This window comes from Varanus komodoensis, unplaced genomic scaffold, assembly GCF_004798865.1.
Source record: "Varanus komodoensis strain SLA01 unplaced genomic scaffold, ASM479886v1 scaffold36, whole genome shotgun sequence".
In the NCBI taxonomy this organism is placed as follows: Eukaryota; Metazoa; Chordata; class Lepidosauria; order Squamata; family Varanidae; genus Varanus; species Varanus komodoensis.
Genome location: NW_025335873.1, coordinates 5,383,080 through 5,396,142, shown reverse-complemented (window position 1 = coordinate 5,396,142; position 13,063 = coordinate 5,383,080). Strand labels below are relative to the sequence as shown.

Below are 13,063 nucleotides of genomic sequence, written 5' to 3'. Positions count from 1 at the left end.
CATCCTGCTCCCAATGTTGTTTAATATCTATACCAAGCTGCCGGGAGTGGCTGATGGAACACAGCTCTGGCTCCCTTGGACACTCGACCAGGAGATCGTGGGCAAGTCCTAGATCTGTGTTTGGACTCCGTGATGAGCTGGATGAGGGCCAAGACGTTGAAGTCGAGTCCTCATAAGATGGAAGCCCGGTGAGTGAGTGCTTCCTGATTTGGGGAGACAGGTTTATTACCTGTTGATGAAGGCGTCCTAGTTCCAGGAAACCTTTCTTGTTTTAATGTATTGTTCTGATGCTTTTATCTGCTTTAGTGCTTTATGGTTCCCCAGGCCAGAATCTCTTGCTCTATACAGCAGCGTAGATGTGTTGCACATATACAAAAACAAAACGAACAAGAGAGAGTTTCCAAAGAGAGATCAGTGGGGCGGCGGGGGAGGGGGGTGCTCTTGCTTTCCAGGGAGTCTTTCTGAATGGCCTATTTCCACAGTCCATTTTCCATTTTTAGAACCTAGTTCGCCTTTTCCGCTTTCAGCCTGATTGTTGCAGCTAACTGTGTCGGGATGACCTGCTGTGCTTAATCTATGGGCTTTGTCTAAACTGCGTGTGCCCCAGGCGCTCTTTGGGCAGGCCCTGGAAGCCGGAATAAGATGACAATGATTGCTTTGCTGATGAAGGAAAATCTCGCCAGTGGGTGATGGACATTATCACTCTTCCTGCTTCCAGCTTTGAAGCAAAATACGTTATTGTCCTGAGTAAATTGTGTAAGCAATGCTACTTGGCTGATGTCCTGCTGGGTCTTTACACACCATTCCAAAAACATCCTTCCAGAATATTGGCTTTGTTTGGTTATCTGCTGTTTTCTGTCTTAGTATGAGAACTGCCTATAACTCTGATGTTCACAGGGTTTGGAGTAGGGGCTTCAAGTTGAGAATCCCCCCTCCCCAACTCTGTAAGTCACTCGCAACTTGGAGTCAGGAAGCTGCCCTAGATAAGGCCTTTGATCTGCCCCAGCAGGACTCTTACTGCCCTCTGCGCATAGTCCATTTCCCCCCCTAATTAGAAGGCCCATGCAGAGGATTATGCAGAAATTAGCATAATTTGGGGGAGGAATTGTACATCCATGCACAAAAGAAGTGTAGGATGAAATGAACTCCATTCTAGAACCTGAGAAATCCTGGACTGTGCTTTGAGCCTTTTATAGGGGTTTTGGTGGGGTTGGTTGATGCCAAGACACTGTGACTACCTCTCCAAGAAATGGAGTCTTTCCCAGCTGAAGACCTTCCTCTGTGGACATGAATCTCTTGACTGCTCTGGGCTATGTCAGATAAACTTTGAATGCTCTATAAACACAGTTGCTTTGAGTCTAAGTAGCACCAAGAAGTACATTACGTAATGGTTATATTTAGCCAGCCAGATTTTGGGAAAGTCTTTCTAAATACAAAAATCCATGCTCTCCTAATAACTCACTCCTGGAAATGAGAGCATTGTTTTAGTTCCATCTGAATAAGCAACTGGCATTCATAAATCAGAATTAGTCACTTGGTACTCGTGTTGCAGTGTTTAATCTCATGTAATTCCCATTGGCTGTCCAAAATTAGCACCAAATCCATGGGACATCTCAGCTGAAGGTACCCCATTACTGAGAGGTGGAAGATGGGTTGAGTTTTGCTTTATTTATTTATTTAGGAAGCTTCTATGCCGCCCCATTCGCCGAAGCCTTGGGGCGGCTCACATCTTTCTGCTGCTTGCCATTCTTCACCCCCAAGGTTAGGTGCTCTCACCCCTAACTTACCTATTTTTTGTGCCTGGACCACCTTCCAGTTGGAACCAAAACTTAAAACAGTCCATTGGCAAGTATCAAATAGTCAAGCAGCCAAATTAGAAAGTGCTCAGTGGACAAAAAAAAAGGTGGGGGGGGAGGAATTCCTGGGACCAATAGAAGGGACCTTAAAGGGCCTTTGAACTGGTTCTGCAAATAATGTCTAAAAATAAAATAAATATATAAACCACCACCATATTCCTGCTGAGCCCACGAACGGTGACTGATTAATCTCATGCTACTAACTGGAGCAATGGGAGTGACTGGAGCAGATGCAAAGTAGCCAGACTGGAGGTGGTGATGGCTCAGATAGATCTTCCTTAAGGGGCAGATGGGCAACTGGTCACAGAGGGGATATAGTGGGCAAAGGGGCTTCTTCCTGAGCATCAAGGAGCAGGCGAGCTCAAGAAAGCATCCTTTCCAGTGAAGAAAAGCCATGGCAGGCACATATGCAAACACATTGCAAAGATCCTCCCTCCCTCCCTCCCTCCCTCTCTCTTTTCTAATCTTTGAAGGGTCTTTGTGTGTGTTTTCCCCAGTCAGTGTCAAAAGATGGCCTTGAGCCCAGAAAGCTTGGCCAAAATCTTGTGAGGCTAGCAGACATTCTTTGAGCTGGGTGAGCCATCTCAAACTGCTCCTCGTGAAAATCCACACGAGCCACTGCTCATTTTTTATTAATCTGCCCTAACAAAGTCCCTTGCATCTCATTAACATGCATGAAAAGCATGTTCCGCATCAGTTCCGAAAGGGCTTTCTCTCTCTCATCTCCATCCGGATATTTTTCAGCAAAGGCTGTGTGTCTGTTCTGGAAATGTCTTGCAACATTCGACTTTTTGTTGTTGCCAATTTCTCACCTCATATTAAGCATACTGGTGAACCAGTCTCGTCAGCAGTGAAAGCAAATGAATCTGCCCACGTACCATTAGACGTTTTCTTCTGAAAATTTTCTTTTCTTGGATTTATCCATGGTTGGCCCACCGGGGGTCGAAGAGCTCAATACATCGCGCACCGGCAGGTGTCGCACATTGGCGGTTGTGGTGCATACTTTGAGCGACAGGGAGCTGCAGCAGAGGGATGCAAGAGCCACATGCGGCTCCGGAGCCACGGGTTGCTGACCCCTGTTTTAGGGTCTCTGATTATGGGTTGATTTCAAGGACCCCATGAGAGGGACTGAGGAGAAGCTCATTTGGTTCACAATCTGATATGTATTTCCCTAAGCTCTCACTTGTGGACAAAAGCTTTCATGCCCTTTGAGTTGAGAGCTGTGCACAGACAGGAAAAGCACAAGGTAATGAGTATGTGCAAATGGATGTAAGTGAAAATGAAGTTCAAGATTGCACACAGCTGGGGAAAATGTTTGCAAAACGGAATATATTCAGAAAAATCACGTATTCAGAAAAATCCACAAGAAACCATACACGCTTTTACGGAGACTTCTTAAACGAAACCTAAGATTGAGAAAGTTCTTAAAGTGCAGGGAAATGGAAGTTAAGACTGGAAAAACGGGGGGGGGGGGGGATGAGATGTGTCCATTGTTACGTAGAGATTTGAAGCTTGGATACCATGACCCACCCCCAATACCTTCCCATTGATCATGAGCAGAGTCCTAATTCCACTGACGTTGAGATCTGACTCATCAGTTAATTACGACTTCACCAGGCTCCAAACCAACTCCGCAACATTTCCTTTCTCCTCCCACTTCCCCTGTGGCAAAACTAATAGGGTAAAAATAGACCTGAATTTCAAGATGGATATTTATTACATTGATATACTGCTCTGGAGCCCATGGGCTCTCTGGGCAGTTTACAAATATTAAAAAGCATAAATTCAATTAATAGTACACTTATGTTTGATAGACAGTAACGACTAAAACAGCAGCAAATAATAATATGTAAAACTGACTCATTGGAAAATAAAACACTACAGAGAAGGGGTGCCGCTACTGAGAAGGCTCTTCTAGTTGCCACCCCCTTTCCTTCTTTAGGAAGCTGGTTCCCCAAAAAGGATCTCCGTCTACGATCCAGTAGGAGGCAATGAATCCTACGAAGGGGCAGCAGCAGGTCCTTGAAGAAGGAACAGAATCATGCAGGTGGAAGGGCTCTAGAAAGCCATGGAGCCAACCCCCTTGCTCAATGCAGGGCTCAAGTCACCCATCCAAATGCTAACCAGCCCTGACCCTGCTTAGCTTCCATGATTAGGCAGGATCAGGCACTTCGGGCTATATGGAAGCTCATGCCTGGACACCCAGTGCAAACTGACCATAGTACCATGTCTTGAACTGCCATTTAAAGCAATGCAATTATTTAGAAATGTGTATCTGGACTGCAAATTGTATGCAAATTTAAGTCCTCTTTGATGTCCTTTCTTTCTTTTGGGGGTGTGTCATTTCCTCAAGCTGGGGAGGGGTTTTAGCTCAGGCTCCGTACTATGGGAATGTCCTTACTTCCACTTATGTATCATACATTCAGTTGCGTTAATAAATGATTCTGCTTTTGTCAGGCTCCAAGCCAGCTCCACAGCCACAATTGTTACTATTCAATCGTTCTGTAAAGGTTATAATGGATGAGGCACGGAGAGACGTCTTTGTATGGTTGCTTCTCTGACATTTCTCAATCCGAGCTTAATGGGTGCTAAGCAACCAGAAACATTTAGAAGACCTTTCAGAAACAAACTTCAATAGTGGGCCATCGCCCGCCTCCCTGTGTGGTCCATATAATGCATCGAACTGTTACAGACGCATTCCAGAAGGACAGGAATGAGTGTGGAATGTAGAATTTGTTCCATAGTGTGAGATCCGGCTAATTTTTACCATGTACTGTGTGGATCATGATCTCCTACACTTTGGGAACTCTTTGATGTGATTATCTATGGATGGAAGACATGAGTAATGATTCTCTACCACAAAGACAGTTACAACACATGTTGTTAAATGCATGAAACTACATTTATGGTAATGAGAGGATTCCACTCTTGGAGAGGTGCAGGAAGAGTTTTAGGTAGACAGGCAGATGATGGGTGATAAGACAGGTAGACAGGCAGATGATGGGTGGGTGGATGGATAATAAACAGGTTCTAGTTTAGAAACTTCATAGCCTGGAGCTAGTAGTGACTGACCAAGAAAAAGACCTTGGGGTTGTGGTGGGCAGCCCAGTGCAAATGTTAACCCGGTGCGTGTCTGCTACAAAAATGGCAAATCCTATGTCTGGGATAATTAAGAAAGGAATTGAAAATACAACTGCCAGTACTATGCTGCCTTCACACAAATCTATGGTGTGAGCACGCTTAGAGTTCTGTACACAGATCCATATTGGAGAGCTGAGAAGTCTTCTGCCGTTCTCTTTGGTATTCAGTATCTGAAAGAACTTCAAACAAATCTAAAGAACCAGACGGAGCCAAATGAGAATTTGCCAGATGTCCAATGTGCCTCTTATCCCTGCCCAGATAATACAGTTATACTGAACTATTGTTTGCACTTCTGCGACATGAGTAGAGATGAGTCCAAAGAAGAGGCAGGGCCAGGGAAGCTGAGAGCTGATATAATGGTGTTAGTCCAACAACCCTACCTACTTAGGACTCAGGCTTAGGGCCACACCTTCCTTGAATTGTCCCAGAGGCAGAGTTCCCCTCCTTTTACGGACTTGTTGTTGAGCTCTCAAGCTCCTCCAGGCTTTCTGGCATGGATTGCTCCTTGATACTGCTTGTCTTTCGGAGCTCTGAACAGGATTCTTCCCATGAGAACATGGCAGCATCCATCCTATAAAGCTCTTTAGTGATAGAAGCATGTGGCATGTTTTGATTGAAGCCTTTAGAGATGCCCCTGCTAGTAGCCTAAATGCTTTAGGCTCAGCATATTTAAGGTCTCTGCCTTCAGCTTCATGATGACCTGCAAACTGATAGCATCCTAATTCACCACTGACCTCTTCTTGCAGGTCACCGATGCAATCATGATATTAGTTTCGCAGAGAAGTAATATGCTTCCTGTAATTTTCGCTTCACAGGGGACTGAAAAGGAAGAAGGATTGAACAGCACGATTGGATCTGAGTAGACTCTTTTTGCTTTCCCTTGGATTCTGTGCCCATCCAGCACGATCTCAGCCCCAAACATGGGTGTCCCAGCATGGGCACTAGCCCTGGTGACCTTCTCTTTATTCCATCAACACATCAGCGGTGGACTCATCAAGAGAATAATCCGGCAGAAGAGGGACGCTGGAATCAATGTGACATTGCCAGAGGACAACAAGTCCGTGGTCTTCAACCATGTCTACAACATTAAGGTCCCTGTGGGTTCCCTTTGCTCAGTGGACTTGGACCCGACGAGTGGTGACGCAGAACTCCCCTCTCAGATCGAGCCGAGCAGCAACTACCAGGAGCACACGCTGAACGAGGAGAACCAGATTGTCTTCACGCACAGGATCAACATCCCACGGAGGGCTTGTGGCTGTGCAGCTGCTCCGGACATCAAGGACCTTCTCAGCCGGCTTGAGGAACTCGAGGAGCTGGTTTCATCTCTGAGGAATCAGTGTGCCAGTGGAGCTGGGTGCTGCCCCAGTGCACAGCCCGTGGAAGGTATGGTTGAGAGCCCACAGCAGGAGCAGCGGGAGAGTAGGTGGTCCTAGCGGGCGCTGGGGGTTTGAAGAAGTGCAAAAAGCAACTTAGCAAAGCGTTGACCAGACCTCCCCAAAATATCCAAGCACAGGGGCACCCCACATGAACCCAGTGAGGCCAGAGCATGCGCAGTGGGCACTCTGTGTGGGGAAATGACAGAAAACTGGAAGGGGGAAGTTCATGAAACAACATACTCTGAACTTCCTTTCTGCTGCATTTGGACCCTTTCATGGCATTCCAGAATGCCTACCTTATCCTCCTAATGGTAAGGCGGCCCTTCAGGTCAACAACAGGGAACCATTTTCACATTTTACTGACATTTCAACTGGCAAAAACGTTAGTGGTGAGTGACGGAGATTTGCCATAACAGAAACATGGAAAGATTCCTGAAGGAAGTGCTTGAAGTATGTTTACAATCTAGGCAAGAGCATTAGGTCATTGCTCGCAGCCAGGCATAGTTTGGACTACAGCTAAAGTTGCATTTCCCCAGGAGAAGAAGACATTCCCCAAAGCTTTTCAAGGATGAAGCTCAGCATTAGCAATGAGAGGAGCCCAGAACCTTCTTTTGGGGCCAAGGGTTGTGTTGGTTTTGTGTGAAAGTGACAGTAGAAACAACCAGCAACTTGCCCACTGTTTTGCATTTTCTGCAGTGCCACAGACGTAACATCATACTGGGACATGTTAGTGGGGGGCGGGGGGGGGGGGCAGCAGCCACAATAGAAAAATGGTAGGGGATATTAGAAGAAAACTCTGTAAATCAGCCTTCCCCTTCTCCAGTAACATCATTTGTACATCAGCTTCTCCTTCCCCTTCTCTCAAAAAGGAAAAATCTCAATTTTTCCTCCATCAAAATAATGCTTCTGAGAAATGTTGGCTTTAATCCAGAGAATGGCATTGTTCTGGCCATTGTTCTGTCTGCCAAACATTCAGTCTATATAAGCTCAGCAAAAGGGGGGGGGGGGACAAGAGGAAGTGCAGCAAAGTTCTATGAGAACAGCGTGTGTTCATTTCATCTGATTAGTCTCTTTAAAAATGGATGGCCCTATTTCCCAGTATTTGTCTAAAAGTCCCCCAGCACAGAACAACAGATGCATAAATCACTTAACATCTGAAAACAAAATCAATAACGAAATCCTATTCGTGATCTCCCCAAAAATTATTGCCATCCATCACTATCATGGCTAGTATTCTTCGATGCTCTCTCCTCAAATTGGGAAGATGGTGGAGAGAAGAAGAGAGAGCTGCTGGCTTTCTTGAGGTCTCAGGCCTGCAGATGGTAATTAATGATGTGCACCTTGGTTTAAGGTATTGCAATGCAAGACCGGCTTAAAGAAACATGGCAGAATTGCCTCAAAAACCCTCTAGCATAAAAACACGCCTACACATTTTCATTGCGAACTCTGTCCAAGAAAAGGGTCCTTCTGCAGAACCTGGAAAGGGCATCAGCGTTTATACTGAGCCATGTTCCTCAGCAGGTCACTAGTGACCACTTTCCTAACCTCAGTTAAGTGGGACCATTCACCATCTGACCTCAGGGTGTGTATTGGAGCGTATTGGAGTGGACAGTCCTTTGGAGATCATGGCCAGCTGTAGAAGGAGCATGAGAAGTCACTCCTTGGAAGGAACTGGAGAGAAGTTGTCCTTCCTTTGCATGGTGTGCTTGCTGCTTCTCAGCATGGCCATCACAACCGATGCCTAAGAAAGAGCAGTCCATGATAGGCATGTGAGGCAGGAGGAGAGGCTGGTGGGGGGTAGGTGAGCAGACCTATGAAAGCCCGGCTTCCCATAAAGTATTGAACATGAGGGCTGAGTCCGGGAAAGAGGGGCTTGCTTAAGGCCGCTGAGAAAGAGACAGAATCCAATTCAGGGCTAGCTCACTCTCTTCGAAGCCACACTGCTATATTACTTCTGCTGACTTTGAGTAAGTCCCAAGCTTGGAGCACAGCCCATGAGTAGCACGATCGTGGGCCGATCAGCTGCAGCTATGCCACGACACCAGGCAAAGATCCATGACGTGGGTGCAGTCGCAAGAGGGAACAAAGATTTGAATGGGGAAAGCTCTGCTGCATTCATTTTCAGGGTTTAATTCAAGTAACTCTCCGAGGTTAAACAAGAATTCCGAAGGGGGTTTCTGCAAGGCAGGGAGATCCTGGGTACAGAACAACAGTCCCCGTGGTTTGGCTGACTGCCACAGCTGCTCCCTGCAGGTAAAACCCTCTCTTGTTCCCCTGGTGTAGGTCGCATTGATACCACCCCCTACTGCAGTGGCCATGGAAACTACAGCAACGACATCTGTGGCTGTGTTTGTGAGTCCGGCTGGAAAGGGCCCAACTGCTCGGAAGCGGAGTGTCCCTGGAACTGCAACAGAAGGGGCCGGTGTGTCCTGGGCAAGTGCATCTGCGAGCAGGGCTATACCGGGGACGACTGCGGGCAGCTGACGTGTCCAGGGGACTGCAACGACCAAGGCAAGTGTGTCGACGGGCAGTGCGTGTGCTTCGACGGCTTTGCGGGAGAGGACTGCAGCGAGGAGTTCTGCCTGGTGCCCTGCAGCGAGCACGGGAGGTGCGTGAACGGGCAGTGCGTGTGCGAGGAGGGCTTCGGCGGCGCAGACTGTGGCCAGCCCCTGTGCCTCAACAACTGCCACAACCGGGGACGCTGCGTGGAAGAGGAGTGCGTGTGCGACGAAGGCTACACCGGGGAAGACTGCGGCGAGCTGATCTGCCCCAACGACTGTTTCGACCGCGGTCGCTGCGTCAACGGGACCTGCTATTGCGAAATCGGCTTCACCGGGGAGGACTGCGGCATCCTGGCCTGCCCCAGCGACTGCCATGGCAACGGGCGCTGCGAGAACGGGGTGTGCGTGTGCTACGAAGGCTTCACAGGGGATGACTGTGGCCAGCGGCGGTGCCCCGGCGACTGCCACGGCCGCGGGCGCTGTGTAGAGGGGCAGTGCCTGTGTGGTGAGGGCTTCCTGGGCCCGGACTGCGGTGAGGTGCGGTGCCCCGGCGACTGCCACGGCCGTGGGCGCTGTGTGGACGGCCAGTGCGTGTGCGAGGAGAGCTTCACGGGCGAGGACTGCAGCGAGCGGCGCTGCCCCGGAGACTGCAGCAACCGGGGCCGCTGCCTCCACGGGCAATGCGAGTGCGACGAGGGGTTCATGGGCCCGGACTGCGGAGAGCTGAAGTGCCCCGGCGACTGCCACGGCCGCGGGCGCTGCGTCAACGGGCAGTGCGTGTGTGACGAGGGCTTCGTGGGCGAGGACTGCGGCGAGCGGCGGTGCCCCGGCGACTGCCACAACCGGGGGCGCTGCGTGGAGGGCCGGTGCGTGTGCGATGAGGCCTTCACGGGCCCCGACTGCAGCGAGCTGCGCTGCCCCCATGACTGCAATGGCCAGGGCCGTTGTGTCAACGGCCAGTGCGTGTGCGACGAGGGCTACACAGGGGAGGACTGTGCCGAGCGGACGTGCCCCGACGATTGCCACAGCCGCGGGCTGTGCATCAATGGCTCCTGCGTGTGCAACGAGGGCTTTGTGGGCCTCGCGTGTGAGGAACTGGCCTGCATGAACAACTGCCACAGCCGCGGGCGCTGCGTCAACGGGCAGTGCGTCTGCGACGAAGGCTTCGCCGGCGCGGACTGTGGCCAGCGGCGGTGCCCCAAGGACTGCAGCGGCCGAGGGCAGTGCATCGACGGGGTGTGCGTGTGTGACGAGGGCTACCACGGGCCGGCCTGTGGCCAGCGGTCTTGCCCCAACAACTGCAACAACCTTGGCCGCTGTGTGGATGGGCAGTGCATCTGTGAGGAGGGCTACATAGGAGACGACTGCTCTGACAGTAAGTTCAGCTAAAAAGGTAGTCCACGAAACATTTGCGCATTATTCCCATAATTTTGTGTTCATGTACCAAGCAGGCGGCGGCCTCCAATGTGAATGTTTTGGCACGTACGTCACTGTTTCTTCACATGTGGAGACATTTTGCCCCCTGCCGCAAGCACATTGTGTTGTGGTGGTTTCAAAACTTTCCTTTATTGAGAATTAAAGCAAACCAAAGCAAACCAAACATTTGGAAGCATAACAGTTCGTGTGACATGATCGAAAATCCCTTCCATTCCTGCCCCGAGATGGAGTTGACAATTTGGGGGAAATGGAGTCTTCCCGGTCTCCTACCAAATTATGAAGCCTGCCAATGGCAGTAGTTCATTTCTTTTGTCTTGGGTGATCCCAACAGACAATGGGTATTTCCAGGAAACATTTAAGTAGACGGGGTCCCCTTGACTGTGGCTCCATTTATGAGGCTCAAATTGAAATTGTTATATTGGATCATGAACCAGTGAATGCTCCTGAGCACCTGTATTGGAGGTTAAAGCACCTCCAGGCACATGAAGTTTCAGGCTGACTCTTAACTATGGATCGTCTCTGCTAGAACTCTTCCTAATGATTCCTAAAGCCATCTAAGCCCTATCAGAACCTCTCAAACTGAGTTGTACAAGCCGAATCCCTTGCTTTGCTAATGTTCTGCACTGTGTCCAAACACTCCTGCAAATTTGTCTTAATCTCCCATAAAATCCAGAGGAAATTCACAATTCCCTACTGATCCCCAAATGCGCTCAGTTTTTGAGACATGTTGAATGTTTCTGTGTGGTAAAAAATAAAAATGCACAATCCCTGGATATACAGTTTCACTGCACGAATGGCCAACCGTCTAGTCTTGTCTGCTCCTTTAACAGGTTTCCAAATTCATGTCCTTGGCTGATTTTATATTTTTAAATCTTCCCGCCAGTATCTCCTCCAAAGGATCTGACGGTTCTAGATGTGACAGACAAGACCATCAACTTGGAATGGGATAATGAAAACGTCGTCACAGAATACCTCATCAGCTATACCCCGACCGGCACTGGAGGCCTTGAGATGCAGTTCCGTGTCCCTGGCAACCAAACCTCGGCCACCATTCGCGAGTTGGAGCCTGGTGTCGAATATTTCATCCATGTCTTTGCCATCCTGAAGAACAAGAAGAGTATCCCCATTAGTGCCCGGGTGGCCACTTGTGAGTACACGAACGGCCGATACGTTCATTGGCAAAATGATTCCTGCCATGTGGAGAACAGTGGTGCACTCCATCAGTTTATTTGTTTTCAACATGCTTAAGCCCAACGTAAGGAGAGACGTTGGTGATTTTGGAAATGGGTCTCTTTAGAACCCCTCCACCCATAAAAGTTGAGGGGGCTTTTAAGAGTGTGACCAGGGTATTGAAGTACGAAAGACTTTTTTGAGTGGTGCTCAAAAACACATGCTTTAGACTATTTCCAGTATGTCTTGTTTGTCTGTATGAATTTCGGACATATTCTAGCATACAATATTGCATGCATGTGTTCAAATTGTTCTTTCTTTGCTCCTGTCCTCTGGTATTTGAATGCATTCTGGTCTTCCTCTGATCTTCTGTTACATGCTCATGTGAAGAAATGCACTGTATCCATACTTATGCTGAAGCCATGACTCACACCCTTTCTTTCTGCTTGTGCTTCTCAGATTTGCCAGCCCCAGATGGCTTGAAGTTCAAATTGGTTAAGGAAACAACAGTAGAAGTGGAGTGGGACCCCTTGGACATTCCATTCAGTGGGTGGGAGATTGTCTTTAACAGCATGGTAAGGAGGAAATCCATGTGCAAGTCTTCCATTGAGACTTGAAAAGCCTGGCCTCCAGTCTTGCTTCTTCATTGTTCCATGGATTGACCCTTTCATTGCAGAAAGAAGAGGACAACGGCGGAATAAGAAGCAGTTTGAAGAGACCACAGACATCATACATACAACCTGGCCTGGCTCCAGGACAACAATACAATGTGTCTCTTTATGTTGTGAAGAATCAGATCAGAGGACCTGGCCTCTCTAAGGTGGTGACCACAAGTAGGTAGTTCTCTTCACGCTTCTGTAGCAGTGGTCAGGACTGAGAACATTTATGGTCACCTAGAAGCTTCTTGCCACATGAAGGTTTTCTGTTTGTTTGCGTAAGCATAAATACCAAAACAATAGATGCTTCCTCCCACCTCACATTCACTTACCTTTGAAGAAAACCTTCACCCTTCCAGATGCATTTTGCTAAATGAATCGATGGTGATGCAATCCCCTTCAAACCTTATCTTGATGCTGTGACTCTGCCTGTTTTAAATTCTTTCCATGCCTTCTTCCCCTGTACCAGAACTTGATGCCCCCAGTCAGATCGAGGCAAAGGACGTTACAGATACTACTGCACTGCTCACGTGGTTCAAACCATTGGCTCAGATCGATGGCCTTGAGTTGACCTATGGGCCCAAAGATGCTCCAGGGGACCGAACATCCATTGACCTCTCTGAGGATGAAAGCCAGTACTCCATTGGAAATCTGAAGCCACACACAGAATACGAGGTGACGCTGGTGTCCCGTCGTGGAGACATGGAAAGTGACCCCATGAAAGAAACCTTTTTCACGGGTAAGAAATTATCATGGACAGGCTGGACATGTGCATGGTGGGCATGCCATGAGCAGAGCCAGCTGGAACCGGGGGTCAGACTAGATGGCCCAAGAGGACCCTTCTAACCCGCTCTGTTTCTATGCATGTTAAATCTGCTCCCATCTACTGGCTTCCAAACATTCTACTCTCAAACAACCCTTTCCAG

The 13,063-nt window shown here is 48.6% G+C and overlaps 1 protein-coding gene across 1 annotated transcript in view; it reads left to right on the top strand.

Moving 5' to 3' along the window:
- Nucleotides 1-5,884: 5,884 nt before the first annotated feature.
- Nucleotides 5,885-13,063, top strand: part of TNC (tenascin C) — a 48,525-nt gene continuing 41,346 nt past the window's right edge. The window contains exons 1-7 of the mRNA XM_044440154.1: nucleotides 5,885-6,380; nucleotides 8,657-9,223; nucleotides 9,410-10,249; nucleotides 11,195-11,458; nucleotides 11,941-12,056; nucleotides 12,158-12,314; nucleotides 12,607-12,876. Coding sequence (XP_044296089.1) covers nucleotides 5,918-6,380; nucleotides 8,657-9,223; nucleotides 9,410-10,249; nucleotides 11,195-11,458; nucleotides 11,941-12,056; nucleotides 12,158-12,314; nucleotides 12,607-12,876 — 2,677 coding nt within the window. The 5' untranslated portion in view covers nucleotides 5,885-5,917. The remainder of the gene's footprint in view (nucleotides 6,381-8,656; nucleotides 9,224-9,409; nucleotides 10,250-11,194; nucleotides 11,459-11,940; nucleotides 12,057-12,157; nucleotides 12,315-12,606; nucleotides 12,877-13,063) is intronic.